The following is a 25,026-nucleotide window of genomic DNA, read 5'->3' on the forward strand; positions in this document are numbered from 1 at the left end:
CATTGTGTTTACCTGACGATGAAAAGTAAACTGTTAAACTGCGTCAGCTTGTCACGATCACCTAAAATCACACACAGCTAAGCAAGAAGCGACAGCACAGTTTTATGTTTACGTATGGTATAAGTATAAAGTTAAATAAGTATTTTCCATTTCTTATGATCTTTTTCATTACTAAACTAACAAACAGCTAACCCTAAAACTGTACAAATGCGTAGATACTCAACAAAAAGAACCACGATCAAAATGAATTGCCGTGCTTAGTTGATGGAGATAAGTGGAGCTGACATCATTGAGCTTCTAATACACCCAATAACAATTTATGATGATGATGATGATGATGATGATGATGATGATGATGATGATGATGATATTTAGTTGTCAGATCGTGTCTGAAATTTCCTTTTTAAAGAAATCAAATGAAGACAAGAATCAGGGATACATAGTATACCGAAGACAACATACTCAAGACCCCTTCAACATTAAGCTCCATATTTTGATCCATAGTCTAACCTCATTAAAGCGTGAAACCCTGATTTGATGACAACAGTTCGTAATCACTGTTCAGGACACGGTTGGGGTCAGAGACGATGTTGTTGGCCGAAACCGCTGTCTGAGTGGACGTTTACGCGTCGTAACATCCCCTCACTTCCTACTTTGCTCACTGGACTACAGGTCTTTTCATGATGATGATTACACTCTTCTTGGGAGGACTTTTTCTCACCATCATCATCATCACTGTTTATGTGCACTTTTCAAAAGTTCCAAAAAACGTTTGCACACCGCCACGAACTCACGAAACCGAAGTGTGCAGACGGCCCTGAACAAGTTGGTCAGAGGACCGTGGAGCGCTCGCTGATCTCACAGCAGGAGAGTCATTAACTCACCGGAGACGCCTGTCACATTCTGTGAGCCAGTGGGAATGAGACATTGACACTGGGCCCACAACTGCACCGCCGTATCTTCCGTTGAAGGAGCACAGGGGCACCGAACTGTGCCGTGACTCACTCCATCTTTATAAATATCCTCGGTGAGGATCCTAAGAAAGCTCTACGGGCAGGTTGACTGGATATTTTGGGACCGGTTCCCCTGGATATTTCTGGACGGATTGATTTCTCTGTTATTTCATCAAGCTTTCTTAACTCCACTTCCAGGGTTTATTTTAGTCAGTTACAGAGTAAAGTGGGGTGAAGGGAGAGGTGAGCTGATTTGCCGGTTCTCTTCAGATAAGTCGATCTGAGGGATTCGGCATCTTTTAAAGCTCCATGAGGAAGATTAGTAGAGCTTGGCTCGCTCTGAAATAGATCTGTGAAGATAGTAGATAATAGTTGATCGAAAGGAAATAACTATTCCATTTGAGTTTTTCTTAACATTTGATAGTTCCAGGTTGTCGAGTTTGCTGTTTTTCTTGGTCTTACCGAGTACATTTAATAAAAAATACGGAGTTTGAAAATGTCACCTTGTGATCTTCATCTCCCTTGTGTGATGTTTTATAAGTCCACAAAATGAATACACAAAAAAAAGTCTGGTAAATTGATAATGAAAATAATAGTTGCAGCCAGACAAAAAGTTGGAAGCCTGAACTCGAGTCCCTCCAGATATTTTATTTGACCTGCTGTGAGCTCTACGTGGTTGTATATATTTTTGGGTTGCTTTCATCTTTTCCTTCTTTTCAGGGTCCTGAAGCACTCAGTGGACGCCACTTATGAGGACGAGGGCCCCAGCCCGGGCTACCGCATGGAGACATCCATCTTCTACGTGGTCTACTTCGTGGTGTTCCCCTTCTTCTTCGTCAACATATTTGTGGCTTTGATCATCATCACCTTCCAGGAGCAGGGGGACAAGGCCATGTCGGAGTGCAGCCTGGAGAAGAACGAGGTGGGAGAGCGCCGCAAAGTGACGACGCACTGTGAACACAGCGACAACCTCTCTTCTCGACATGCAACAATAGCGCATGCTGATACATTTCTGCAGAGGCGCTCGTTTCTGAAAACGTGCGTCTCTTGCATCACAAATGTTTTCTTCGTTATAAGTCAGAGCACACGCTGATCCACTTCCAGGCAAATCCTTTGTAACGCGACTTACAATTCCCTCAAACAGAACAAAAACAATTAAAAAGAAAGCAGTGAGGTTTTCCAGTCTACCAAGACTTTGTTAAAACCATGCAGTTTTTCTTCTCTGTTAAGTGTTGGCTAGTGATCAGAGAGGCTCAATTTGTCGTCTCATCTTTTGATTTAACAAACCACTTAGAAAATCCTCTTGTGTCGCACCAACTGTCTTTTTTTTTGTTGAGAGGATTCATACACAGTGTTTTTGTTTCGTCTCTCCATCAAACAGAGGGCTTGTATTGACTTTGCCATCAACGCCAAGCCGCTGACGAGATACATGCCGGAGAACAAGCAGTCCTTCCAGTACAAGATGTGGCAGTTTGTGGTGTCGCCCCCGTTCGAGTATGCCATCATGGCTTTGATAGCCCTCAACACAGTCGTGCTGATGATGAAGGTCAGTGATTCCTCCTGCCAAACTAATTCCTCTCAGATCCCTCTACATTTGCTCGTTGAGACTTCAGCTCCCAATGTGATGTGCAGGGCACTGTTGAAATATTCACAGGGATTTTAAGAGGCAGTTTCCATGAATCTGTACCATTTAATAATTTAGCTTTGAGGCTGAGATGCAACGGCACTGGTCTGGCCTTGAGACATGGGTAACAATGAAAAATCAAACATCCCCACCATCACACCACTGGTACGCTTCAATGCTAACAGTCGCTCACTGTTATCAGAGAGAGGAACTTGTGTCTTGGCTTTATTCCTGGTTGTCTCAGAATATTTCAAATTTAATCAAATCCTGAAAAGTTATTTGATGAGACAGTTTGAAAGGCTGCTGAGATATGCTGCTGTCAGGCCCTTTAAACACCGGGGGGGGGATTTTATTTCTCCCCAGCTGTTGTTTTTGTCATGAATACTTTCGCACAGAACGCAAATATTACTTAGCTTAAAAAGAAACAATGTTTTTTATTTCCGAAACTAAAGGGTGACACATGCTGCTACAACAATCAGCAGCAGCTGACACAAACCCACAATCAGTCATTTGTAGTTTTCCGTGTTGTAAAGATATCTGATCTGGTGCAAGATAAATGGAGGTGAAGAATGAAGCTTGTTCACACTGCTGTGGTTCTCCTCTCTCAAATATATTCAGTGTACGTTTTCTGTCCGCAGTTCAACGGAGCTCCAGAGATGTACAAGTCCATGCTGAAAAACTTGAACATCGTCTTCACAGCCCTCTTCACACTGGAATGCATCCTTAAGATTATTGCTTTCGGTCCACTGGTGAGACCATATGCTGCGCTGTGGTTCCGCGAACACCAGACAATTATAATTATTCGCTGTTGTATTGTGTTTTTGTTTACACACGGGGGGGATCTCTGAGGGAGACTCGTGCATCAAGCTGCTCCCTCCGTGCTTATGATGCTCAGTTTATTACACGTTGTCCCTGTGAATGCTGAAACAAGATTTTCTAGATCTGTGGGTAGTTTTAATGGAGCTAACTGTCCCAATTGGAAGGATCGTTTTGGAAGGTTGTGGTTCTGTGTGTGCAAACGCACATAAAAGGTGTAAGTCACAAAACACTACAAATAAAAGGTGTAAAATGTGAACTAGTAAGAAGAAAAAAAGCACAAAGAGAATAAATCTTCCCCCAACATGGGGCTGTCTGGCTCGGCAGTGGTCCATTTCATCGCTCACTCTGTTCCATTTGCGAGGCCCATTTGTTAAATAGCTTTTCTCACACACCACTTGCCTCCACCTGTTTAGCTGTTAAGCCCAGACGGATGGCCTCGCAACTGCCGGTGTAAACACTCGGTTGCTGCATCTCCTCAAACTGCAGCTGCAGGGCCTGGAAGCGGCATCTGCCTCCAGTAGCCGCATGATGGACCGGTCTGACGGGAACCAGGCTGGCTGCAAGCAGCGGCTCAGCATTCGTGCGTGTGTGTTGTACATGCACATATAGATTTGTGTGCCTGAGGAGGGATGTATAGATAGCTTTAGCTTTTGTTGTAATCTTTGTGAATCTTTTGTACAACACTCTAACTTGTTCATATCCACATAACTGTACATTTAACCAAATGCACAGACTGTAAATGTGCATCAGAACTTTTAGAAATGTGCCATGTTAAAGTTACAGCCCAATTTGTAATTTAATCGCAAGCTTAATGATACAAAACAATTATCAAAAAGCTCAATAGGGTGATTGTAAATAAAGGCCGGGGACCTGTTTAAATTCTGATTAGTTGATTAATCAAAAATAATCTAAAGGAGAGGTTTCAGAGTGTTCCCACGGGTCTCCAATCAGTTTCAGGGGAGGCGGAGTGGACTGAAATTAAAAAAGAATATTACATTCGTTAAAAGAATATCACATAGAATAGCCTAAATGTGTGTGAATCTAATAAATGCCTGAGGACAAACTTCTTTCAGTTTAGTCTGAAGTCATATCAAACTGTATAATTAGGTTGGCCAACAGTCTCGAATTTTAACAAAAAAATACTAGCAGCCCGAGTTTGAACAGTTATCCCACTCAGTTTCCTTTTATACTGCATAATATGAAAAGAACAATCAATAAACACAACAACCAGAATTGCACCAAAGCACCAAAGAAGCAGAATATTTCAAGCTTGAATGAACTCTCCCTTTGAATGTGCAGCCTGATCTCTCTATGTCGGCTCTGTTGTTTAGAATTACCTGAAAGCCGCCTGGAACGTGTTCGACTTCGTGACCGTGCTCGGAAGCATCACAGACATCTTGGTCACAGAGATTGAGGTAAGCGCCGCAGCGATCATGGGCTCCTCTGAGTGCCATTCCTACTGATGAAGCGTCGACACATATCAATACTGAACATTGTAACGATTGTTAGATCATCATTTGGCACATTATGGACACACTGGAACAAGCTTCGCACTCTGCTCTCTTGACGCACACTGCTATTTGAATCTATTGAAAATATAAAAAATGTGATGCCCTCAACGTTGTGTGAAATACTGATATTAGTCAAAGTATTGTGTCAAAGTTAGAAATGGCAGTATCGTGAGAACAATATTTTGTACATGCATGCTCACAGCTGTTGCAACAGTGGAAGGGCAGCACGATGTGATGCACGAAGGAGATTTAGTCTCGTCCGGAAAACTGTGGTAGTAAAAGTATACTCATTCAGGAATTGCAAACATCAGGTTTGCTAATAATGATTATTCAATCAGGAGAGACTTGTTCCGAATTCACAATAATTTTATTCCGTTGGTATAACAATGAATAGTGCAAAGTCTTTGGCGATCGGACTCTATCCTGAACCAGGATAAACAAGGGGTAGTGACGCTGAGTTCTGACCTGGCAGAATCCAGACACTGGTGGTGAAGAAGGGAGTTGCTGTCCTCCAGTGATGAGTGAGGAGTTGACTGCCTGCTGCCTGGAGGTGACTGGGGTGGAGGAGGGTCACATTCATTTCCGCGCTGAAATGACAACTGACAGCACAGAGTAGAGCACGCCTTTAAAGTTTGACAGCAACGACCTGATTGGCTTAGAGACACCGTGATCCTTCGGTTGGTTGCTTACAAGTGGACGCCCCTCCCGCCCGATCAGCTGCTACCGTAATGAAGAAATAGACTGCGATATATGAACGACCCGTAGTGTAGGGTCTTCCTTCCTGAACTACCGCTTAAGCTCCATTTCAATCAGGAGAGACTCACAATTCCGAATTCACAATAATTTTATTCCGTTGGTATAACAATGAATAGTATAACAATGAATAGTGCAAAGTCTTTGGCGATCTGACTCTATCCTGAACCAGGATAAACAAGGGGCAGTGACGCTGAGTTCTGACCCGGCAGAATCCCCCAAAAAGATGTTATATCAATAAAATAAAGCAATACCTTACCTACAGCCGGAGTGAATGCCTAAGGTAAAGGGGAGTTAATCAGGAGACACATGGCAACATTAGTACAGGTTAGGTGAGCTTGCATAAGTCGCCTTTAACCCAGTGAAGAGTTTAATTTACACACCCCAACTTACAGAGTAAGGCGTTGCGACCAGGAAGTAGTCCCGTTAGACCAGGAATTTACAAAGTAGTCACGATAGACAAGAAATTCAGTGGCGGTCACGAGATACCCGGAATGCCACGGAGGTCACGATAGACCACAGAGGTCACGATAGACTAGGGAGTCAGCAGAGGTCACGATAGACCACAGAGGTCACGATAGACCAGGGAGGTCACGGTAGACTAGGGAGACAGCCAAGATCGCAATAGACCACCGAGGTCGCGATAGACCAGGGAGACAGGAGAGGTCACGAGAGACCAGGGAGACAGTCAGAGGTCACGATTGACCACAGAGGTCACGGTAGACCAGGGAGACTGGAGAGGTCACGATAGACCACCGGGGTCACGATAGACCAGGGAGACAGTCAGAGGTCACGGTAGACCAGGGAGACAGGAGAGGTCACGATAGACCACTGGGGTCACGATAGACCAGGGAGTCAGCCGAGGTCACGATAGACCACAGAGATTCAGCAGTGGTCACGTAAGACCAGAAATTAAACCAGTAGTGAAATGCAGTGAAAGGCTAGCCTGGACGGTCAGGCCATAACCGCATTAAGAGATTCCCCAAAATCAATAGCATCCCGAAAATATCTAGCAGTAGTCTCAGGACACCTTATTCAACCCGAGATCACCCCTCCCCATGGAAAGGCACTGTAAGGGATATAACCACTGTAACGGACACCACCACCAGTTATATGCATGACGTAGTTACCGGATACTTACAATTCAATGAGTTTGCTTACTAGTATTGTGTCGAGATGGGCAGAGGTAGGAGGTGAAGCAGAGTGACGTCCCCTTGTTGCATGGGGGTTTGAGGAGATGCCTTCGTTTGCAGCCGAAGTAGCAGTCCCTTATTCTAACGTAGGCCCCGACTAATGCCGAGTTGATCAGTTGCTATAACTGAGCATTAACTCTAAATTTAATTTTCCGTTCTTGCACTGTAGTGCGAGCCCCCGCAAAAGCGCTAGATTCTGAGCCTGAATGGAGCCACTTATGCTTTATGCCAGGGTCGCTACCAGGCGGACCACGGTCATGAATGTTAATGCGTACTAATTATTGGATGCCTGGTGTAGCGTCCGGAAGTATTTTACAGGCTCTAACTTGTCTAAGAGGAGGAGAATCGTGTCCTCATCTTCTCACAAGGCTGGAACGTGCAATGACCAGTCTGCTTCCCTAATGTCAATATACTGATAAACGGGTGTCAGTGTCATAGAGCAAAGCGTGGAACCTTGAAGAACGTTCCTCACAGAACCTTCTTACGGACAGTATCTGTTAAACTCACCTCGCCCAACCTGAACTCTAACAGACATAAGAATAATGAAATGCAGAATATCTACAGAATATAACGATTTATATTAACATGACCCAGACGCCGTTGTCTCTGGACCAACCACTGATAGCTAATTGAGAATTATACGATCCTGACTGCGCTCGTACAGCGGTCCGAGAACACGCCAACCATTACGTTGCGCTGTATAGGTTCGTCCGATATGAACTGCGCCTCGCCTGGCAAGTAGGGGCGCCGACAAAACTGCTATCCCGTCGGACCGCTTCCAGCGGCCCTCAAAGCATACACAAGTCCCCTAACCAGTTCTTCCTGTTAGTTCCCCAACAGTCAACAATCGCACCCTAAGCACCACGACTGCCCAGAAAACAAGGATTTCCTACAACACGTAGTTGTAGAGTCAATCAGCTCTCCGATGTGGCGACGGCCAGGCACTTCCCCTCCTGCACTGCCCATGTAGCCGGTGGAGAGCTACTATGGCGCCTGGCTCTCGTGAGATCATTGTTGACCACGTTGTGCATGACGTCCGAACACGTCGGGACCACGTCGGCCACACATCCAACCCGCCGGTGACTGATTCCGTGCAGGCCCGGCTCATCTCAACCGAGCATGTTGTCCTTTCACGTGAAGCTACTCGGCAAATCAACTCAGTGCATTCTTGCTTAGCGTTGCCACTTGTCTCCACAAGAGACTTTAACCAGCCCTTTTACCCGACTACTGTTCACACAATCTCTTTAAAAGTTGAGAAAATGTAATATCATGCTTTTGATGGACCTCCCATCACCCTGGTGTACCGACATTAAAGCAGCCAGACAAGTCAGTTAAATTCATTTGTAAAATGAAGTACTTTATTTTGAGATGCACATTTCCCAAAAGCTCCTGTTACATGTTTGGATTTAACTGAATCCTATATTACATGAAATAAATAATACTAATAAAAATACTTTTAATTGATATAGCGCTTCCGAATGCTCAAGACGCTTACATGCGAAGATCTTTCCTCATTAAGTATGTATCATCATACTTCCTCCATTTAAAGGAACCCTGATGAAAACTATCGTTGAGATATCTTTAATCGACCGCTCTTTTTATTTGTATGACTAACTATTAACAGACTAACAATTAACAGGCTAACAATAAACAGACTGACAATTAACAGACTGACAATTAACAGATTGACAATTATCATAGGAACAATTAACAGACTAACAATTAACAGACTAACTATTAACAGACTGACAATTAACAGACTAACAATTAACAGACTAACCATTAACAGACTAACAAATGAAACACTAACTATTAATAGACTGACAATTAACATAAGAACAATTAACAGACTAACTATTAACAGACTAACCATTAACAGACTAACAAATGAAACACTAACTATTAATAGACTGACAATTAACATAAGAACAATTAACAGACTAACTATTAACAGACTAACCATTAACAGACTAACAAATAAAACACTAACTATTAATAGACTGACAATTAACATAGGAACAATTAACAGACTAACCATTAACAGACTAACAAATAAAATACTAACTATTAACAGACTAACTATTAACAGACTAACAATTAACAGACTAACCATTAATAGACTAACAAATAGAAGACTAACTATTAACAGGCCAATTGTTTCAGCACTGATGTACATGTGCTGTTGTACTGCTTTTGCAATCCAACGCAAGAGACAAATAATGTGATTGTGGAGATGGCGGGCTAAGGCAGAGCACTGTTGCTTTCTATGTGGCAAAGTCAGTCTCTTTTTTGTGCGACTTTCTTTTCATGTGATCGTTATTCTTCTCTTCTGTCTCTTCTCTTTCGCTTTCCCTCTCTGCGTGTTTTGTTCTTTCTATCTTGCTGTTCCCGTCTCTCCTGGCGCCGGTGCCCTCACTGCCCCCTCTGTCACATCTGACACCTCTAGACGGTAAGTGGCTTTTCTTGTTGGCCGCTGATATTGTCAATTCCCCCGTCAGTGTGTGTCGTTCTCTCCCACAGTCTTAGTTTAAATTGCCTGCCTACTCAACCCATCAGTGTGACGTGATGTAAGAGAAGAACACCTGTTAGAACAGCTGTTAGAAATGTACGCTTTAACAGCGACACAATCATCTGAAACCGTTTCAGTTGCATAAGATCTGACTTCAACATGTACTCTGCAAAAACAAAACATTACCTTACAAGTCACTATAATGCACCTTTGATGTTTCTGTGATTTGCATCAAAATCTTGCGAGAAGACAAGATCAGTGTGCTCGTGTAACAAATGACTTGTTTAACAACTAGGTTACATTATCTCACCACCCTGGCATGTTTTTTGTGCTCGTTAAACACTATTTTAGACCCTATACAAATCTGAATCGGGTTTCGACTGGCATGTTTTGCATTGCAAGTGTTTAACCCTTCAACTGGAATTAAACATGTAATGGAAAGGGAATGGAAAAACCCTTATCGGGATCCAGCCCCCGTTGTCTCTGCTGCTTGGATTTAAGGGAACCAATGAGACCATCTTGTTACTTTGCATAGTCTCTCTGTTCAATCCACTTTGATTTGTGATGTAGAAAGTGATATGAGATCAATTTAAAGGAGCAGTGTGTAGGATTTAGGGGGTTCACTGTCAGAAATATATATAATATTCATAATTCTCCACCATTAGTGTATAATCAACTGAAACTAAAAATAGTTTGAATAGCCCTTCATATCTACAAAGGGAGCGGGTCCTCTTCACAAAGTCCTTCATGTTGCACCACCATGTTTCTGCAGTAGCCCAGAACGGCTCCAGAGAGAGCCCTTTGTGATTGTACGTTACCTGAAGGCCACCACAGTTTGTACTGTCGGGGGTGTATTCACCGCTAAATGCCCCTAAATGCAACACACTGGTCCCTTTTAAAGGGAGCCTTTTTCACTTTAGTGGCTCCTGTGCAATTAACAGGAGCACAAGCAGATGAAAGTCATCAGCTAATTGTCTCAGATATGTCACGTCTACGGCAACATTTGTAATAGGGCCATGAAAACATTGGCCACCCTAAGCAGCTGGACATACAATAGGGCTGCAGCAGGAAAACCTTGAGCCAGGGTGTGTTTCATTGCCGATGAAAATATCAGTAAAGCGACGTATGTGTCAGTTTTTCTTAGCTTTAAACCCTTTGATCCTGTGTGAATTCTAAAAGCTCACAGTCTCTGTTTTTCTCCCCTAGAACAAGATGATTAACTTGAGTTTCCTGAGGCTGTTCAGAGCGGCTCGTCTCATCAAGCTGCTGCGGCAAGGCTACACCATCCGCATCCTGCTGTGGACCTTTGTCCAGTCCTTCAAGGTGAGCCAACGCACTCCGTATGTGGCATGTTCCAAAACAAAACAAGGCTTTTACAGCCAGCGATGATGAGGAATTCAGTCAGGAAAGGATCACGATGAGTACTATTGTTTCAGTAGATTTTAGAGTTGTGTCGGTCAATTCGATTTATTCACGGTTGAATAAAAGAATGTCACACAAAATACAGACAGTGGAAGAAAGAGCGAACAAAACAGCTCTCAGCAGAAAGTAGTGCCGGTTTGCTCTCTAAATCCCCTGGGACAAGTTGAATTAAATGCGGAGCGCCGGGCTGCGGCCGAGGGAATTTATAGCTGGTTTAATGTCAGTGGTGAGAGCTTTTAAGCCCAATGAAAATGGACAGTAGCTGCACAGTGTTAAAAGGTGGCTATTTAATTACAACAAATGCTCGCCTCCTCCTCGCTGCGATATAAATAGCTGGTTAAAAGAATCGACCCCGCAGCTCAGGTTGACTGCTCGGATTTTTAAATAAGACTGTAAAATCGTACAAGGGCGCTAGTCCTCTGTGGTGAATCGGGTTTATGAGTGTGTGTGTGTGTGTGTGTGTGTGTGTGTGTGTGTGTGTGTGTGTATGTGCACAGAGACAGACGGAGAGATCAAAAGGGTGAGTGTGTGTTTGTGCTCTGAGGTCTTTAACTTGGTTTATGTGTTGGTTTCAGGCCCTGCCGTATGTCTGCCTGCTCATTGCCATGCTGTTCTTCATCTATGCCATCATTGGAATGCAGGTGAGTTGTGACAATGCCAGCTAGGCAAAAGAGTCAGACTGTAATGATTCAGTGATGGATGCCTGGATAGCTTACGTGGTTATGCTTGCTTTAAACTATCGGTTGTCATTTGTTAATTACTTTAATGTGGGCTTAGCACTGATTTATAATCAATTATTTAATTGTTGATGGAAACTTTGCCTCGGGTGTTTCCGCAGACAACTTGCTAGCAAATGAGAAGCAGCTCTCCTGAGGTAGTATTCACTGTGATAAACAATGCTCAGAATCCAATTGTTTAGGTATGAGGACTTATTGGTCAGGTATAATATGACAGGCTATGAGTTCAAATATCAGCAGTGTCCACAAACGGAGACCATCCCTCCTCTGGAGACAGATAGAGGAGGACAATACAAGTCACATCTGTAAAATACCAATCCAACACAAGAAGCCTGCAATAACCACCACTGTACCTTTGTACAGCTTAAAATGCCCCTCAGTACAGCACTGACCACGCACATCTGCCTCTAACAGAGCTGCATCCACTCATCTCTGCCACAGTCTCAATGAAAATGTAATATCATATCAACAAACCTTTGCGTTGGATTGCATAAGATTGTACAGGTGTTTGATTATGAAGTGGATTTGTTTCCTCCATTTTTAGAGCTGGCTGATATGAAGTATTTCCTTCTTTTTATTCATCTTACATTCAATATTATCACTGTGTGTGCGTGTGTGTGTGTGTGTGTGTGTGTGTGTGTGTGTGTGTGTGTGTGTGTGTGTGTGTGTGTGTGTGTGTGTGTGTGTGTGTGTGTGTGTGTGTGTGTGTGTGTGTGTGTGTGTGTGTGTGTGTGTGTGTGTGTGTGTGTGTGTGTGTGTGTGTGTGTGTGCTGAAAAACGTCAGCTGCTGTTGACGTACAGGGCCAAGATGCTGCACATATCTCCTGGGCCCTGCAGCCAGCGTTTACAGGCCAGCAGGAAGGACATGCCGAGGGCCAAATACATATTTAAAAAGAGACCTCCGGGTTGTTTACTAGACCCACAGTGGGACATCACAAGCTGTGGCTGTCATCCACTCTCAGTCTCTCGCCATTCAATTTCAGTTCAAGGCAGTGAAGGTTTATTGGCATGGAGTTTGGAATAAAAAGTATGCTGACAAAGCCTATACGTCAACTGACATTAAATGGTTTCAAATTCTGGACTGGTGGGGTCAGTTGTGTCGGGATGTTGAGCCCCAAATAAAACTCAAAGTGACTCAAAGCGATTGAGAAGATAAGTGTTTGGCTGTGTTTGGGTCTCAGGTTGAGGACTCTTCTCTGTGCTACCGTAGTTCATTACTACAGTAGAGTAGGGCTTTCATTTTAGTGTTTACATGTATTAATACACACAACCTGCTCTCCTGTTGCCTCAGGTCTTTGGAAACATCAAGCTGAATGAAGAGACGGAAATAAATCTCCACAACAACTTCCAGACGTTTTTCCAGGCCTTGATTCTTCTCTTCAGGTAATCCCTGATCTATTTTCCAAAAGGTTTTGGTGCCACAAATAATCCAGTACAAACTGATAATTCCCGTCACTGTGTGTGTGTGTGTGTGTGTGTGTGTGTGTGTGTGTGTGTGTGTGTGTGTGTGTGTGTGTGTGTGTGTGTTTTAGGAGTGCGACAGGCGAGGCGTGGCATGAGATCATGCTAGCTTGTCTCAGTAACCGGCCGTGTGATAGCCACTCAGGAATCACGGGGAAGGAGTGTGGGAGTGACTTTGCCTACTTCTACTTTGTCTCCTTCATCTTCCTCTGCTCCTTCCTGGTCAGTGTGAAGGAAAGCAGAGGTCATACTGACTGTTGTCAGTGACAGAAATCATACTGCATGTTTTCAAAGATCAAATACCTTCGAGTAACAAACAGTTCCATTGCAAATTGTATTTTTATATTTCCACCTTGTATTATTGATTAATTCAAATAATCAATAATAAATTTAGATTAAACCTGAAAAATACAGAAAAGCAGTGAGCCCTAATTGTTGCCAACAATAGCAGAGTGGTGCTGTCAATGCAGTTGGGGTTGGGAGTTAACCTGAAAGTAAATTGGGTTTAGAACATAGTCAGACTTGCAATACAACTGCAAATTCAATGCCACTTGTTTTTTCCAAACTTGTTTTAAGAAATGAAAACTAATTTTAAAAAGCATTCATTATTTTTGTAAAACTATGATTTTATTACACTGTTGTTAAATGTGCTTTTTATTATGGGAGAAGCGCATTATGACTCGTAACTCAAAGGTTATGATTTGGGACTTCCCTGTCTTAACTTGGGACTTGACTTGGAACTTGCCTGTCTTGACTTGGGACTTGTCTCTGGACTTGACGGGTCTTGACTTGGGACTTGCCTGTCTTGACTTGGGACTTGCCTGTCTTGACTTGGGATTTTATTTGGGACTTGACCATTCATTTATTTGACACGTTCTCTAGATGTTGAACCTGTTTGTCGCTGTCATTATGGACAACTTTGAGTACCTGACGAGAGACGCCTCCATCCTGGGACCTCATCACCTGGACGAATTCATCCGCGTGTGGGCAGAGTACGACCCTGCAGCCTGGTAAGTGCTTCCGCTGATCTCTGACCTGTGCAGCTTCAGCATAGTCCCCATTATCAGCCAGTGTCAGTGTTACAGAGGAGGGTGTTTGCCTTTGGAGGAGAGGCGTGCTAGGTAACGGGGAACTCTAAGCTCTCAGTTCCAGCAGGATGACTCTGTTACGAGGAATTGGAGAAATCCCATTTTAGCGGCGGCGGGTGAATGACATTAAGCCTGAGCCCAGATCTGGCTGAGGGTGGAGACGAGCCCCCTGTCGGCCGGAGTGATGCATGTAAATCCAGCGTTCCGCTTGGCGTCCGTCCGCTCAGCCCTCTTTGCCTCTAAGCCGGCGGGCTCCAAATCTCCTCCGTCTGTCACTGCAGTGGGAACAGAAAGTATTTCTATCCCTCCAATGGGGCACTACAGGTTGATGTCAGCGCCCTCTCTGCCCCTTACACTGACAGTGTTTAACTCGACTGAAGCACAATACTAGTTCTGCGTGAGACAGTGTGAGGAGTAATCCGTCTCAGATTATGTAAGACTCGTTAAGTTTTAACGAAGGCTTCACGGAAGCCTCGTCAGTGAGTCAGGACTCCATGAGAGGTGTGAGATGGGAAATATGAAATTGCCATCTCCTGACAGACATTACGGGGGAGGAATTATTATTTATTCCTTTGAATATGAATTAGCTGCTCTCAGAGATGTGTCTACAGTCGCTGATCTGCTGCTTTTGACTGCTTTAGCTCATTTTTATGTCAGGTTGAAGCAACGAGTATATATTTAGAGACCGTTCGTTTCTTACATATTTCTGGAAAAGAAGCAGATCTGTTTCAACTGATTCTACAATTTTATGTCCGTTGGACATATAACAGTTGTTGTGTTTTCTGCTGCATGAAAGTAAATGACCACTTTAGTTTACAGTAAACACTCGACCATAGTTATTTCCTATTTTTTTTCTGGGAATTTATGGGTTTTATAGGTGGAGTTCACATTTTACAACTAGAAACGGACACATAAATTCACTTGTGAACTAAAATAATTATGAATTTAGGATTCTCGAACAGAAATGTATTCCTGAAAGTGTGCAGTGGGCTTTGAAACAACATTCAGACCTTCACAGTGGGAAAAGAACTACATCTATTTCTAAAACCCACTCAAAAACTCAACATTTCTAATTTCCCTGAGGTCTTTTGGGATGAGCAAATAAAAGTAATGAAAATGTGATTATATTTTTTACTATCTTTCAATATTCAAAATAAACACCAACACAATCAATTTTAGTCATAAAATAAATAAAAAATAGTCTCCTGTATTCTTTATACTTCTGCTCCTCGAGTTATTCCTTATGTGTTAATGGCCGCTAACAATTCACACATTATTTATATGTACTGAATTAACCTGTGACCTAAACATGTCTTATCTTTTACAGCGGGAGGATATGCTATCAGGATATGTACAAATTGTTGCGTTTTATCTCGCCTCCCCTGGGCCTGGGGAAGAAGTGCCCTAACAGGGTGGCTTATAAGGTTTGCACTCCCACACAGTCCTTTTGTTTTCAAAGGGACCGTGATGGTTTCGGACTGTGAATGTCTGTGCTCGTCCCCCGCGGTGCCCCCAGAATGACCCGACCACACATGCATACAAACATGCATCGACTCTCCACTAACCAGCCGGCAGGTAACCATGGCGAGTGCAAGAAACAATGCCGCGAGTCAGGCTCAAAACAAAAGGCATCGAATGCGATGTCTAAGAAGCTTCCCTGCTTCTAAACACGGGAGTGATAGAAGAGTGGGAAGTGAAGAGAGAGCATTGTGTGCTTTGTTTCCACTTACTGCCGGTTACTGCTGGTGTCTCTGAGCATGCAGAAACAGAGTGCATCTTAAAGGAATACTCCGCTGAAAATCTATCATTAGATCCTGAAGAAAGGTAGCTCTGAAAAGTTTGTAGCAGAATACTAATCACTGGAGTCAGATTTATTCATAATGGATTCCAGTGACTCAGAGTCGTGGCAACAAAAAAAAAAAAGCTCGAGAGAAAACATCAAAACATCCACAGAAAGTTTTCAAACCACTCCTGCAGCATAATCTACTTCTCCCCTGTTGATCCATATGTTCGGTATCCGTACCAAAAAAAAGTTTCAGGCTTTTCTCTGGGAATAGCTCTGCAACTGTGCTGCAAGGAGTGATTTTACTGTATTCATCTGATGCAAGCGTTGTTGGAACATAAATCCACTCGGTTGCCATTGGAGTCCATTGTACACACTTTTCAGAGCCTTTCGGAGGGTGAATGTTTGATACTCAAAAGATTTTCGGTGTATCAAGTCTTCATCAAGAATGCACTCTCGTTCCTAAATGCATATCTTCACCATCCATCCAGCATCTCTGCACAGGGACCATGTGTAACCCTCCTCCTCCTCCTCCTCCTGGAATCCATTCCTGAATCTTTTGATCCAACCAGGATGGCATTCCAGACCATGATATCCTGGAAATCAAATTAACAAGGATTTCTGTGTTTTCCTCTTCCCTTCCCTCCCCCCTCCCGTTCTCTCTTTTGGATTTTTGCCACTTTCTGTTCTTTTCATGTACCCCTTTTAATCCCAACACCCTCCATCACCCGGGGACTCTTCATTCCTCCCTTCATGGCCTTCCACCATCTTTTCCCTGCCGGGAAGCGGCCGAATGTCTCACCGCGATATGTACGAGATGCTTCGCGACATGTCCCCTCCGCTAGGTTTGGGGAAGAAATGTCCTCCTCGAGTTGCCTATAAGGTAGAATCCCCTCTCTCGCCTCCGTCCCCCTCCCTCCTGCAGCCACTGCTGGTTCCCCTGCTTCCACCTGTCAAACTTCTCCAGGCCTCTGTCAGTGTGTCACGGTCGGCATCTTCTGGCCTGCTGTCGTGTTGTCCTTTCTATTCATCTGTGAAGCTCTTTGTGTTGCTCTGTGAGGGGTTTGTTTGTACATTCCATCTACCAGGAAGGGCAAAAAGGTTTGGTTTTTACGCCGGTCTCTGCACTCTCAACAACCCTTATTGTAGCAGCAGCCAGCAGCAAACAAGCTAATAATCCTTCTGGACTCTTGCTGCCCAGCATCAAAGTGACAGGAGTTTTTCCAGGAGTCGGTAGAGACTTAGTCACATCTAGGATGTCAGGCGTGTACCTTGCTCTGCGCTTGTATGCAGATCTTTGCAGGTAAAGGTCTTTTGCAATTTCACCTGTTATCAAGCACCAGGTTGCATCTCACAGATGTCTACAGTCTGCCTGAAATTATCAAATATTTGGCCGGGGCAAAACCAATGTTCCCACAGACTGTGCCAGACCGAAACTAGAGTTGAAATGAAAGTAAATATTGACGTAGATTTCTAACGTGGAATAGCACCTCAACTCCAAATGAAAGTTAATCTCTGTGTGCTGGATCCACTGTCCCCTTGAGGCCAAACAAATGCATTGCAACAGCTGTACCAGGAACTCGGTGAAATCTAAAAATCTGCACACAGATTTCAGTGAAATTAGATGAAGGGTTTTGGCAAAAGGAACAAAAGATAGTCCCATAATTGTTATGCACCGCGTCAAGTCAACAATCCTCAGGTAGCCCCGGTGCCAGCTGCTCACCTCAAAGAATGGAGACTTGGTGGGAACAGTTTCAGTGCACGCACAGCTGTCTAAATACATCACAGTTAAAACAGCCCTGCCCTTGCCCCAGTTAATAATGTCGGGGTCTGACGTGGTCACATATCCAAATATAACTCCTGTTTTGTGAATCGGCAGAGAAAGAACAGAGAGAGAGAGAAAGAGAGAAAGTCTTTTTCCCCCATCACTTCTTTTTCTATCCCCCCTCACACTACTCTGTTGATCGCGCTCCTTGTTAACCTCCCTCCCCAATGAACACGCCTTCCCCTGATAGTCACTGTTGTCCTCGTTACCCTCTCGTTTCCAGTCTCATGTTGTGTCTTCGGGCTGAGCTTCACCCTCTGTTTTGAATGATCTTTCCCTCACCCTCTCCAGGGATCTGTTCACTCTCTTCTCCGTCATCCTAACGTCAACGTGTGTGTTTGTGTGTGTGTGTGTGTGTGTGTGTGTGTGTGTGTGTGTGTGTGTGTGCATGTATGTGAGGACGAGCCTGCGTCCTCTATGCATTTGATGATATACGTTTCTTTATTTGTCTGATGCTCGTGGTCTGCCGCTGCCATTCTTCCACTCTCTGTTTCTGGGAAAAAAAGATGCAAGACTTTACATGCGTAGATGCTTTCCAGCTAAAGCACGCTCTCCTCCCCCCCCTCTCTCTCCCCCCCCCCACTCTCTCATCTCTCCATCCCTTCATCTGTATTGTTGCGCTCCCTCAGTACATACACTATTTCCTTGAAGGGAAGAGAACCCATCAGCTGCACTTTTCCTTTTTTTTTCTCAAATGTGTCTGATGGTTTTTGCTTTCGCCTTTCTGTTCGTAATTTCTTTTAATGACAAGAGCACATGTTCCCCCCTTGGCCAGCACACACACGCACACACACGCACACACGCACACACACACACACACACACACACAAACACACACACACACACACACACCCGCCAGCCTGTCAATGTGCTGTACTAACTTAAGCATGCATGTGTGTGTGTTCCAATTAATTCATTGCAGCATTGATCCAGAAGCCATGCATGGTGTGGATTGATGCTTCTTTTTTCTTCCAATGAATGCCTGGTGCATTTTACATTTATACTGTAGAAAATACTGATGAATTAATAATAACTGAGCCTCTGTGCTGCCTAGAATTTGCTACTAATAATTACTAGATTTTATTACTTAGCGGCACACTGCAATGTAGGGCCGCCATTACCTGTTTTAATCCTGATTAACCAATTCATCATTTAGTCTATAAAATGTCAGAGGTGGTCATAGTCAGTGTATAATCCACAATAGATAGCGCTCGCCCTCAGTTTAGAGAAACAGACAGAAGTACCATCTTAGGCGCAGAGCAATAACAACTGCTCTGTGAAGCAAAGTCAAATTAAATGTTTTGTCAAAGCAGTCTTGTGGCTTCAAAGGGATCGTAGATGCCGACTTCAGTTCAGGTCGGAAAAGGCTGTCTGACAGCTAGCTGGAGCATTAAAAGTACCCCGAATATAGTTTAAATCGATATGTTATTTTTTTCAGATGGTTAAAATTCTCTATGCTGGTGCCGCCATCCACAGCAGTACATTGCTTTGCTCCCTTGCTGGTACTCATGTGCCACAAACCGGGGCGTGCCTACCGCCATCTACTGTCGATAACACACGGACTATGACCACTTCAAAAAATAATCAGAACCATCTCTTTAAGGGTCACTTTTCTTTTTTTTCTATTGCTCGTTTTGTCCAACCAACAGTCCAAACCCAATTTGAGACTTCAGCAGTCTGAGTTAAAAAATATTAAAGGTACCCACGTTATTATCTTCGCTTCAGCTGAACTTAAGCACGCATTTGCACCGACCGAGGACTGGAGTTTGCCTCTCATCTCTCACAGCGCTGTGGCACCAATAACTACTTCAAAATGCATTATGGTATGTGAGGAAAGAAAGTCTTGAAAACATCCTATCTCGTCCCCGTCACCATAGGTTTCTCACTACAGAGCTGTGTGTCTACCGGCGACCTCAGGTCATTATTTTTCAGAACAAAGACGTTTCCAGCAGCGGTGGAAGCTTTAGCATGTTCACTGAGCTCACTGTGCTGAGCCTCACATGTTAATCATATATCAGCCTTAAGTAGAAGCATGCCACACTTCCGGTGGAACCATCTCATACGATGCCATAGCAACAGCAGCAGCCCCGAGGCGCTTCATGCGTTCATCTGTTTGGCGCTGTTAGGTAAAAAATAAAAAAGTAAAAGGGATGGACTGAAACGATTCATTGATTCATTAAGTAATACTTTGAGCGAGAATGAATCGATAACCATCTTATAAAATGATCAGTCGTTTTTTATTTTCTGGTGGTAATGTGAGTATTTAATGGTTTTTTCATGTCACTGTTTCATATCATTGTGAATTTGATATCTTTGGGTTATGGACTTTTGATGAGACAAAACAAGACACAAATACTTGTGATGGGCTTCTCTCACTATTTTCTGATATAGGTCTAGACTGAACGATTAGGACGGTAATCAGAAAAATAATCCACTTATTGATCGTTAATAAAAAAAAAAGTGAGTTACTTAGTTGCAGCCCTAACATGTAACTGGATGTTCCCCACCAGTTGTTATATATGTTCCTCTGGATGCTGACTGAAACAATACAAAAAAAAGATGTACATTATTTGTCATTTTTTAAAAGACATAAACTACGAAATGCTATCCTTTTAATTTGACTACAAGTCCCATCCCCAATGCAGCCTCCTTTCCCTCATGTGCTGGTTGTTTTTTCCTGATTCACTCCGTCCCCTTCAGCGATTGGTGAGGATGAACATGCCCATTGCGGAAGACCGGACGGTGCATTTCACCTCCACGCTGATGGCCCTGATTCGCACAGCCCTGGACATCAAACTGGCATCTGGTGAGCGACTAAAACTACAAAATCCAGAACCCACCTTGCGGCCGGACCGACGGCTCTGATGTCAATGTAAACGGCTGTGATTTGACGTGACATGTTTGTGGGCCCCGTCCTCAGGCGTCCTGGCGCAGCATTTGTGCGACGCTGACCTAAAGAGGGAGATAAACCGAGTCTGGCCCAGCCTGTCGCAGAAGACCGTCGACCTGCTGGTGACGCCCCCTAAATGTGAGTCTACTGGGTTCTACTGGGAACCCAGATTGCTTGCCACATCTTCCTGTTTGAACTTCATCTTTGAATTGTTTTTCTTTGTATTTCCTCTTTCTTCTTTACACGGTTGTAGTCACTGCAAAAATCTCTCCTTTTGTATGTTTTATGAGTCTCCCCTCCCCCAAAAAAGAAAGAATCTGTAGTGTGGTGAGATCATTTTTGTCTGTATTGAGTCCAAATGAACACGTTTCAAGAATTGTCTCGATTCAATTTCCACTTTTTCTTTACTTCTAGTCATCTATCTCTTATTTTGTATTCTTCAAAGATACTGACACTCATACATCTTGAAACTTAACATTCAGATGTACAAATATGTTGATTAGGTGTAGCTTGTACAGTGTGGGCCTTTTTTTATCACATCCTCTACACATCCGCCTCTCTGAGTTGTATTTTGTTGTGCCTCTGGCGCCCTCTACTGGCCACACGGTGGAACTGTCTCTCCCTCTGCTCTGTCCTCCAGACAACGAGCTGACCGTGGGGAAAGTCTACGCAGCTCTAATGATCTTTGACTACTATAAGCAGACGGTTGCCAAGAGACTCCAGCAGCAGCAATCAGGAGGACAACAGGTACAGCGGGATGTAGTAGTGAGTGCACTCACTACCAATCTAGTTGGTACCATGTTATGTGGAACAGGATGTTCTAGTCCTGACTAAACAAGACTAATAAGACATAACCTCATATACAGATGAAGGGAAACTTGTTTTAACCAACATAAGTTGTGAAGTCTGAAGATTAAAATAGATGAAAACACTAAGACAGATGTCGTCTGACCTCCTCTCTGCTGTCGTTCCGTCCTGCAGAGTAAACTGGGGGCGTTGTTCCGTCCCATGCTGTCGCTCACTCACATGAAGGAAGTAGAGCCCCCGTTCTGCAGCCCCAAGCAGCCCTTCCCAATTCTGCCTGAGCCAGAAGCCAAGCCAGAAGCGCTGCCCACCACCAGCATCCCCTTAGTGAACAGGGACACGATGTGAGTGACTGCCTTCTATGTCATACACACATAATATATCCACGGCACAGGCGGAGGTGTCGTTTAACTGATTCAACATTCAATTGAATTGGCTGTACAACAATATCACTATGAACATCTTAAAGTGTATTATTTGGCTTTAACTTTAGCCCCTTAATTCTGCTCCTGTTGAAAATGATAGACTTGCCTTTATCGATCTCTTAAAGCAGGACTTCAATATAGCATATCTGTAGCAGGATGCGTTGCCATGGTATTATTGGGGAGTTGATTATGCTAATTTACAATTCACACACAGGTGTAATTCATCATGTTTGCGCTGGTCATATACACAGTGAACGGACGTGAGGAGCATTTACTGAATCTGCAACACTCAGGCGGTCTTTCCTCAGTTCATACCTCACCCGGCATCCCTGACCCGAGCTCTTGTGTGTTCGTACACAGACTAAACCAGAGAAGTGCCATCAAACATTCCCAGTCGGGAGATGTCTCTCAGGCGGCACAACAGAGGCCCAAAGCCCGGAGGAAACTACAGAGAGGCCAGTCAGAGGATGTGCCGTATTCCACCCGACCGCAGGTACACTGGCACCAAGAAAGCCCCGGCAGCCAAGCGCCATTTTACATTTCTGTGTGTTTCTGTGTCGCCTCCAAACATACACATATACATACATGCTACTTCCTCTTTTTACAGCAGGAATTTGTCGAACTGAAGCAGGTGGAGGACGTATCAGACACGGAGGAATATCCCAGCCTGGAAGGCCACTGCAGAGCGGCTTCTCTGCCCCGACTCAACGCTGAGTACTACGTAAGCTCTCCAGGGCCTCTTGTGTTGCTGCTCACCGAGAAGTTCTCTTTAGCTCCGTCACGAGTGTTTGGTTTGAGCCCTTGTTCTTGTGCTAATATCAGGCTTGAAAAAATATATATAGATACCTTAGATTTGTCTTGGAAGAAGTCATCAAACAATGTTTTGGTAAATGGTCAAATGTGTTTGTTTGGCAGTGAACAGGTGTCTGAGGTACAAAAGGCTGGTGCAATGCTGAGTGCCAGCCGCTCAGCGAAAACAGCCGCGAGCAAAGAGAAGCATAGTTACTGCTGACCTCTGCTTGACTTCTCCGGTCTCAGAATTTCACCTTTATTACAGAGGAGGAAGTTGAAGATTGGCGGCCCCAGCAAAGTGAAGCTAGTATGTTAGCCAGGGACGTAATTGTCTCTGAAGATGAAAAAAAACCTGCTGACCACTTCTTTTCAACACCACCTTAAATCTGGTCTTGCTCCACCATAGCTGATTAAAGGTGTGCCATTTTGCTTATTTGCCAAAGAAAGCAGGAATATTGGATATTTGGATCCTACATGACCAGTTGAGCTGCAGTGAGAGTTCTTGACCTATGCCAGAAATTAACCCCCGCCTCAGTGCTGTTGTTTTTTTACTGTCATTTATCCAGGTCAGACAATTCAAACAATACAATTCATTTAGCTCTGTTGTATTTAAACAAGATGGAATACAGACACTGTATTCACCTGCTACAGTAAGTATTGACCGTCATCACACTAACCCGATCATATGAAGGAGAAATTAACGAAAGTGTTGAAGTTGTGGAAAATCTAAAGAATACAATATTCTAATGTAGAATAACATCTTACTTTTGCTGCAGTGATCCATGTTTTTTTTTTTTTTTAATATATGAATTTCACTTATTGCCATCTGTTTATTTATTAATTTATTTTTGCTTTTCTAACTGTAATTCTGTGAGTTACAGTCGCTACGCTACATATGGATGTCATGTCAGGATGATTTTTCTGTCACATCACTTCTCTGTTTCCTGGATTGTCTCACCTGTCTGATCTCACCTGTTTAGTTTCCCAGTTTGTCTCTCTCGCTCTCGCTCTCTGTTTGTGTCTCCGTCAATCTCTCCCTCTCTGCCGCCTTGCTCTCTACCACAACACTCAACACCTGCTTTCCTTCTGTTTATGTTGCATTTTGATCTCTTGTTCTCTTTTTCTCTTTAAAGTGTAAAGCTGGTGTTACTTGTATTTTTGACTTATTGTCAACAAATCCCATGAAAAGACCAAACCTCAAAATGCGTTAGTGCTCCGTACACTGCCCTTTGTTCTGTTGATGTTGTGCTTAAAAGAAAACACTCACAAATACGTAGTTGTATTTCTAATATATGCTTCGTATTTCATAAAACAGCTGGGCACTGAAGATTTGAGCAAATGTTACTAAAATAGGAGAAAATAGTGCATTTGTCAGGGACTATTATCAACAGGGGATTAACACACAGGACGGTGTGTGTGTGTGTGTGTGTGTGTGTGTGTGTGTGTGTGTGTGTGTGTGTGTGTGTGTGTGTGTGTGTGTGTGTGTGTGTGTATGGAGATGAAGGAACATGTCACCAAGTGAAACAGTGTGACTCATTGATGCGTTTTTAACAACAATAGAGCGCTATGGCACAGAGGAAGAAGATATATCAGGCGTTGATACACACACACACACACACACACACACATACAATAATTGCTAGTAGAATTGGTGTTGTTGGTTTTGGTCTTTTCATCCGGTTTATGGATAATAAGAAAATAGAAAGTATCCCCAGCCGGAGTCTCCTCTCTACTCTTCTGTCTTCTCCTTGTCATAATTTCAATGCCCACTGCTAATGTTTTGCCCACCTTCCTCTTGTGTGTGCTGTCTGATAGCGGAGCCACCCTCGCCACGTCCCTGGGACCCACCTGGCAGTATGTACCACATGTTGTGCCACCTCTCTCTCTTCCTCTCTTCCTCGCCTTCTTTTTTCTTCTTTTCCTTTCATGTGTGTGTTTGCCTCCATGCGCCTCCTCTCATCTCAGTGCAGAGTTCACACCCTCCATGCCATCATGGACAAAGTGACCCTCCTACATATACAGTAGACTCTGGTCACTCCATGAAATTGCCGACAGATACATTACATGCAACACACATATTGACATTGTACACAGAATATACCCGAATCCCCGGAAAAGTATCTGTATGTGTAACCCCGGGTATGTCAAGCACTTCATAGCCTTTTACTACAGCAGTACAGTACCACACTTTGGTGACTTTTGGTTATGTGTACTTTGTGTGAGTTTCATTATGTATTAGTGTGTAGTTTATTTTATTTTATTTTCCGTTAGTTGGTTTGTGATTGTGAAACAAGGCAGGGACGGTACTGCTGCTTTCTTGCTTTGAAATAACGAAACAGAAACCCTGTCCAACCGTATCTGTCGTTTGATGTTACTTTCAGTCTTAAAATCTTATTTTTCACACATAAAATGAGCAAAAGTGAACTAAACAAGTCGG

The 25,026-nt window shown here is 43.6% G+C and overlaps 1 protein-coding gene across 1 annotated transcript in view; it reads left to right on the plus strand.

Moving 5' to 3' along the window:
• Nucleotides 1-25,026, plus strand: part of cacna1bb (calcium channel, voltage-dependent, N type, alpha 1B subunit, b) — a gene marked incomplete at both ends in the record, with an annotated part of 140,576 nt that overhangs the window by 107,397 nt on the left and 8,153 nt on the right. The window contains 17 exons of the mRNA XM_079235043.1: nucleotides 1,674-1,875; nucleotides 2,335-2,499; nucleotides 3,216-3,326; nucleotides 4,728-4,811; nucleotides 10,569-10,685; nucleotides 11,360-11,425; nucleotides 12,813-12,904; nucleotides 13,054-13,204; nucleotides 13,865-13,992; nucleotides 15,398-15,494; nucleotides 20,379-20,484; nucleotides 20,599-20,706; nucleotides 21,209-21,315; nucleotides 21,550-21,716; nucleotides 22,158-22,290; nucleotides 22,408-22,518; nucleotides 24,405-24,443. Coding sequence (XP_079091169.1) covers nucleotides 1,674-1,875; nucleotides 2,335-2,499; nucleotides 3,216-3,326; nucleotides 4,728-4,811; nucleotides 10,569-10,685; nucleotides 11,360-11,425; nucleotides 12,813-12,904; nucleotides 13,054-13,204; nucleotides 13,865-13,992; nucleotides 15,398-15,494; nucleotides 20,379-20,484; nucleotides 20,599-20,706; nucleotides 21,209-21,315; nucleotides 21,550-21,716; nucleotides 22,158-22,290; nucleotides 22,408-22,518; nucleotides 24,405-24,443 — 1,984 coding nt within the window. The remainder of the gene's footprint in view (nucleotides 1-1,673; nucleotides 1,876-2,334; nucleotides 2,500-3,215; nucleotides 3,327-4,727; nucleotides 4,812-10,568; nucleotides 10,686-11,359; nucleotides 11,426-12,812; nucleotides 12,905-13,053; nucleotides 13,205-13,864; nucleotides 13,993-15,397; nucleotides 15,495-20,378; nucleotides 20,485-20,598; nucleotides 20,707-21,208; nucleotides 21,316-21,549; nucleotides 21,717-22,157; nucleotides 22,291-22,407; nucleotides 22,519-24,404; nucleotides 24,444-25,026) is intronic.

Source organism: Taurulus bubalis (genome assembly GCF_910589615.1).
Source record: "Taurulus bubalis genome assembly, chromosome: 19".
Classification (NCBI taxonomy): domain Eukaryota; kingdom Metazoa; phylum Chordata; class Actinopteri; order Perciformes; family Cottidae; genus Taurulus; species Taurulus bubalis.